The 6,000-nt window shown below is 46.9% G+C and overlaps 1 protein-coding gene across 11 annotated transcripts in view; it reads right to left on the minus strand.

Annotated features, from left to right (window-relative positions):
- The window catches only part of NAAA (N-acylethanolamine acid amidase), a 47,951-nt gene extending 46,323 nt beyond the window's left edge, over positions 1-1,628 (minus strand). For all 11 annotated transcript variants that reach the window (XR_009564035.1, XR_009564036.1, XM_060299490.1 and 8 more), the window contains exons 1-2: positions 1,377-1,628; positions 565-729 (exon numbers count right to left, since the gene is read on the minus strand). Coding sequence is in view for 9 of the 11 variants with exons in the window: in XM_060299490.1 (XP_060155473.1) it covers positions 565-729; positions 1,377-1,576 (365 nt within the window). In the remaining 2 variants the exon portion in view is untranslated. The remainder of the gene's footprint in view (positions 1-564; positions 730-1,376) is intronic.
- Positions 1,629-6,000: the final 4,372 nt, after the last annotated feature.

Raw genomic sequence — 6,000 nt, forward strand, 5'->3', positions numbered from 1 at the left:
ACACTCCGTATTGCTTTCCCCTGTGTGCCACAGCTGATCATGTCCACTCCGGGTACCATATACTGGCTTGCCCCTACTAGCCAGAACAGTGTAGCCTGTGACCCCAGCACTGGAGGCAACAGGCTGAGAAAGAGGAATCATGATCGCTAGCCATGATGAACATGGAAAGTTAAATGCAGCGTGACAAATGAATGCTGGGACAGCCCCCTGCATTATAAGGCTGGGCATTAACGTGAGTGGGATTATTCCAAGACCTTCCTGGGAAAGTACATGTCGAGCAGAGTTTCAAAAGTGGGATGCTACCTGGATTGGTGAAGGGAGAAAAGGGGACTTCAGGTAGAGGAACAGTTCAGTGTTGAGGTCAGAGAAGCTGCTTTCCTTCTCGAAGCTTATAATCTGCTGCTCAGTTTTACCCAGAGAAGCAAAGAGGAAGCACTGGAGGTTTCTGGGCAGCCCGGTCACCACCCTGCTTTTATTACACTGAAAACATGTCTCCTCCCACTCAGATGTGGCAGGAATCCGGGTCAAGTCTCAAATTAATCCGCGCTAGCGCGGGGCACTCACGCTGTGGACTCGTAGGCCAGGTTAAGGAGGATGCAGTCGGCCAGGGTGAAGTTCAGAGCGTCGCACTGGCCGCGGATCTCGTCGGTGAAGGGCTGGGGCAGGAAGAGCTCCAGCTCCCAGACCGCCTTTCGGATCAATGCGAGGACCCACTTGGGGACAGTATCCCTAGAAATGAAGAACCACGAGTGTCTGATCTGCTCAGAGGTTCGGAGGGGTGCGTGTGTGTGTACTGGGGGAGAGGGTACCTAAAGCTCTCTCATTCTTAGGGGTGAGTTCTAGGTGCCTCGCTTACCCAGAGAGCTCACAGTCCAGGTCCAGCCGGCATCACCCAAAACGCAGCGTCCCGAAGAGAAAAGAACACTCCGAGAGAGGGAAGTAGGGCGACGGAGAGTGGTCCCCAAAGGGGTGGGCCTGGGGGCCCATGAGGCCTGCTAGGGGTGCGGGGCTGCGTCCCCTACTCGGTAGCTGAGCAGCCAGCCGGGAAGACAGCCCGGGCGACAACCCGCGCGGCACCCTGATCCAGAATGGCTGGTGGACTGGCGTGCCACTGGAGACACCGAACTTGAAAGTCAAACCAGCTGTGCGGGATCATCCCCAGCCCCGGCGCTGCCTGGGGCACTAGCAAATGCCAGCTCTGGTCCCCGCCACCCCTGCACACGCCAGACGCCCGGGGTGAGCGGCATGGGGTGGAGGGCAAGGCTGTCCGAGAGGGAGGGGAGGATCACAGATCTCAGTCTGACGCACGTTGGGCAGCAAGCGTCCGGGCTTTGCCGCTCTCCGACCCCCGCCCGCTCCCCCTGTCCTGCACTCACCCGATGATACGCGCCATAGAGGCGCGCAAGAAGTCGCGGTCGAAGTGCTGCAGCACTGGCAGCCAGCGCAGCTCGGGGGCCGCGTCCAGGCTCACGTTGAAGAGCGGCGGGGCGGAGGACGAGGTGGCGGCCGACACCCCGGCCCCGGCCAGCAGCAGCAGAGCCAGCGCCATGCGCGCACTCGGACCGGCGGCTCTCATAACTCGGTCGGCCTCAATTGGACCGCTGCCCGCGCCCTGGGGAAGCGCTGGAGGACGAGGAGGAGGAGGCGGAGCCTGGGCGGAGCCGGGAGGGCTGGAGGCGGAGCCCGCGCGCCGCTTGGCCCGGCTAGTCACGCGGGACCCGTAATGGTGAGGGGAGCCGCCTCCCCAAGTCTAGTATCTGCGCTTCTCGCCCCAGTGGCTCCGTGCCGCGACCCCGCCCCCGGCCAAGGGTGCCGCCCTGCTCCAGGTGCCCCGAGGGCGTTAAATGCGGCCGCTAGCTTCTGGCCTCCCAGTTTCCGCCCCATCCCACCCACGTGGTCGGAGAGAGCGTAATCTGCGGCCTGGAGGGCGTTTACGAAAATGGTTTTCAGCGGCCAAGGGGGAGCCAGCAGAGTCCTATTGCGGTAGGAAGGGCCTTCCCACTCCCGCCTCATTTGCTCTTAATTTAAGTTCTTCAAAGGTTTATCTGGATTTTATAAGGAGAAGGAGAGCTTTTTCAGTTCAGCAGTCCCACTTCTTTTCAGTTACTTTAAAAAAGCTAAAAAGGTAGCTAACATTTATGTGCAAAGTGTTTTGCCCACTCTATCTCATTTGACCATCAAAACAAGCCAGAAGATTCGTTCTCCTGACTCATCCCTGTTTTCCTGATGAGGAGTGTTATGTAATTTGCCCGAGGTCACATCGCTGGTGAGCTAGCCTCAAAGCCAGACTGTCAGAATCCAAATTCCACCTTCACAATCACTAACCTGAAGCAGCCTCACCTTTTCGCGTTCCCAGTTTGGGAGACAAAAGGTGTTAGGCTCAGGAAAACCACCAGACTTAATAAGGGTGGAACATTCTTTAATGGTTAGCACGGTCGTCCGTAGGTAGAGTAAGTGTGTAGGGGAAACTTGGAAAGTTTGCTTTTTTCAGCCCCCTCCCCCAACTAGAATACACCATCGCTACCTTTGGTTTTTTCCCATTTTTTAAATTGAAGTATAGTTGATTTATAATGTGTTAATTTATGCTGTACAGCAAAGTGATTCAGTTATACACGTATACATACGCTTTTTTATATTCCTTTCCATTATGGTTTATCACAGGATATTGAATATAGTTCCCTGTGCTATACGGTAGGACCTTGTTGTTTATCCATCCTGTATATAATAGTTTGCATCTGCTAATCCCAAACTCCCAATCCATCCTTCCTGCACCCTCCTCCTCCTGGCAACCACAAATCTGTTCTCTAGTTGTTTCGTAGATAGGTTCATTTGTATTATATTTTAGATTCCACTGACTTTTCCCATTTTTGTGGCTTACATGTCACTGGGCTAAAGTTTCAAGCCTCTGTTCCCATTTCTTCCTGGTCTTTCTGTAAAATTTAAGACCCAGGTGTTAATTTGCTCATTTGCAAAGCCTGAGTAACAGCAGTTGCAAGACCACCAAATAAGGAATACTCTGCGCCCTCCCAGATTCACCACACCCCTTCCCCTTCTTCCCCTATAAAATCTTGCCCAACCCTCGCCCGGGTGCGACTTCTCTGGCCCCTTTCTCTGGACCAGTGAACCTCAGCCGGGAGCGCTCCCTAATAAAGCTCACTTGAAGCTTTCCTCTGTTTCACGGTACCGTTTGTTAAGATCCGACCTTACAAATATAATTTCATATAATCTATTCCTCTATTACTAAAAAGTTATACATATGTTATAGGACAGTTTAAAACAAAGATTAAAGGGAGATCTGGAATTACAAAACTATGAGCCCTCTCCCTTCTGCTGCTTCTATGCTGTGCAGATTTCAGAGATACTGTACACTGATTTCATGGTTTATTTATGGAACTGAATCTACAGTTTAAAAAATACTTCTGTGGAGCGTGCAAGAAGGTAGATGATATATCAGAAACATGGGATATAATGTTTTTATAGCTGGCATCTCATTTTGTTCAGTTTAAAAGTAGTGTGAGGACTTCCCTGGTGGTCCAGTGGTTGAGTCTTCGCGCCCCCAATGCAGAGGGCCCGGGTTCAATCCCTGATCAGGGAACTAGATCCTGCATGCCACAACTAAGGCCCGGCACAGCCAAATAAATAAATTAAATTAAATTTAAAAAAAGTAGTATGGTAGTTTTAAAATAGATCTACATATTCTTCAATACGCTTCCCTGCCAGTGGTGGAGCCTAATTCCCCTCCTCTTGACTGTGGGTTACATTTAGTGACTTGCTTCTAACATGTAGAATATAGCCAAAGAAGTAATGGTGTCTGATTCCAAGATTAGGTCACAAAAGACATTTTGGACTCCTTGCATTCTCTCTTGGATAGTTCACCCTGAAGGAAGCCAGCTGTCATGTTCTGAGGACACTAAAGAAGTCTTATGAAAAGGTCCCTAACTTGAGGAACTGAGACCACCTACTAAGAGCTGGAGAGGAACTGAGCCTTCTTACTAACGGTCGTATGAATAAGCCGTTTGGGGAGTGGATTCTCTAGCCCCAGCTAAGCCACCTGAAATTCCTGACTCACAGAAACTGTGCAATGATGTTCATTGCTTTAAGCTGCTAAATTTTGTGGTGTTTTGTTATGCAGCAATAGATAACTAGTACAGATCTGGGTAATGCAAGTGGAGTGATACCAAATACCTAGAACCGTGGGTGTGGCTTTGGAACTGGGAAGCTAGAAGGAAGATAGTTTGGTGATTTCTTACAAAACTTAACATACTTTTACCATATGATTTAGCAATCATTCTCTTTGGTATTTACCCACAGGAGTTGAAAACTCAGGCCCACACAAAAACTTGCACATGGATATTTATAGCAGGATTTTTAAATGGCAAAAAAAGTGAAAAAACCTAACTGCTCTTCGGTAGGGTAATGATAAATTGTGGATTTATGGATAAATAATGGAAAACTATTACAACAGTTAAAAGATAGAATCTTCATTTATCCAGAATCTAATGTTGAGTTATAGTCAGCAAAAGGATATATACAATGATACTATATATGTAAAATTTTAAGATACTCAATGATACTTTTATTACACACACACACACATACATATACATGCACAAATATAGTAAAAAAAAAAAACTAAAGGAATAATAGGCATCAACTGCAAAATAGTAGATATCCCTGAGAAAGGGAGAAAATGGCTGAGTGGGGCTTCAGTTATACTCTTAACATTCTATTTCTTTAAAACAAACCAAAAAAGGTAAAAATTAATATTGAATAAATCTAGGAAATGGATATGTTTCATTACTTTCTATATGTTTAAAAATATCACAATTAAAATGGTAAAAGAGGAAGATTCAAGTAGCCTTAAAGTAAGTTGTGAAGTATCATAATTCGTTCTTAGTTTTCATGTCATCCTTTTATACTTCCTCTCCTGTAACACTTTCCACAATTAGGTTCCCACGTCGTCTTAATTTTCCTTTACCCCTTAGCCAAATCCCCTCTTAAAGCACTCCTGGATCTGATCTTACTATCTAAGTAATAGGAATACTAGGTATACCAAAATTGGATCTTGCTGTAAGAATGGGACTAGAGGTGTTTTATATTTAAAAAAAAAAAAAAAAAAAAAGGGCCATTGGCACTCCTGATTCTCAGGCCTTCAGATTTGGACTGAATTACACCACTGGCTTCCCCAGTTCTCCACCTTGCAGACAGCTGATTGCAGGATTTCTCGGCCTCTATAATCTCCTGAACCAATTCCTATGATAAAATCTCCTCATATACATAGGATATATGAGATATATATATCTCCTATTGGTTCTGTTTCTCTGGAGAACCCTAATACATGCTTAATACATAGAGAAAAGAAAACCCAGTCAGCTATATTCACACCACACTATTTTCATATTGCATATTATACTTACAAAATTGTAAGTTGTAAGAAGCACCATTATTTTATGTATCTTAAAGAGAAACTTGCTGACATTTAAACTACAACACAATGCTTTCTTATTAGAATTTTAAAATGTGTATGTATTGAAAGAATTCTAAGTCTTTTGTCACAGAGATTTAAAGATAAAATACCTGCTCTTGTACATGTTTGAGGAAGCGAAACAAATTGGTTAACATATTGCACAAGCTTCTTTGCATTCAAAATCAGACTCTTGTGAGTCTGACTTGGATGGCATCCTAGATGCCCGTGTTTTTCCATAGCACACTTGTGTCATTAAGAACCTTGGTGTTGCAGCATTTCTTGAGTTCTCCACTCAAAAGGGGACTTCTGGGCTTCCCTGGTGGCACAGTGGTTGAGAGTCCGCCTGCCGATGGAGGGGACACGGGTTCGTGCCCCGGTCCGGGAAGATCCCAGATGCCGCGGAGCGGCTGGGCCCGTGAGCCATGGCCGCTGAGCCTGCGCGTCCGGAGCCTGTGCTCCACAACGGGAGAGGCCACAACAGTGAGAGGCCCGCATACCGCAAAAAAAAAAGAAAAAAAAGAGGACTTCTGAGG

Source organism: Globicephala melas, chromosome 5 (genome assembly GCF_963455315.2).
Source record: "Globicephala melas chromosome 5, mGloMel1.2, whole genome shotgun sequence".
NCBI lineage: Eukaryota > Metazoa > Chordata > Mammalia > Artiodactyla > Delphinidae > Globicephala > Globicephala melas.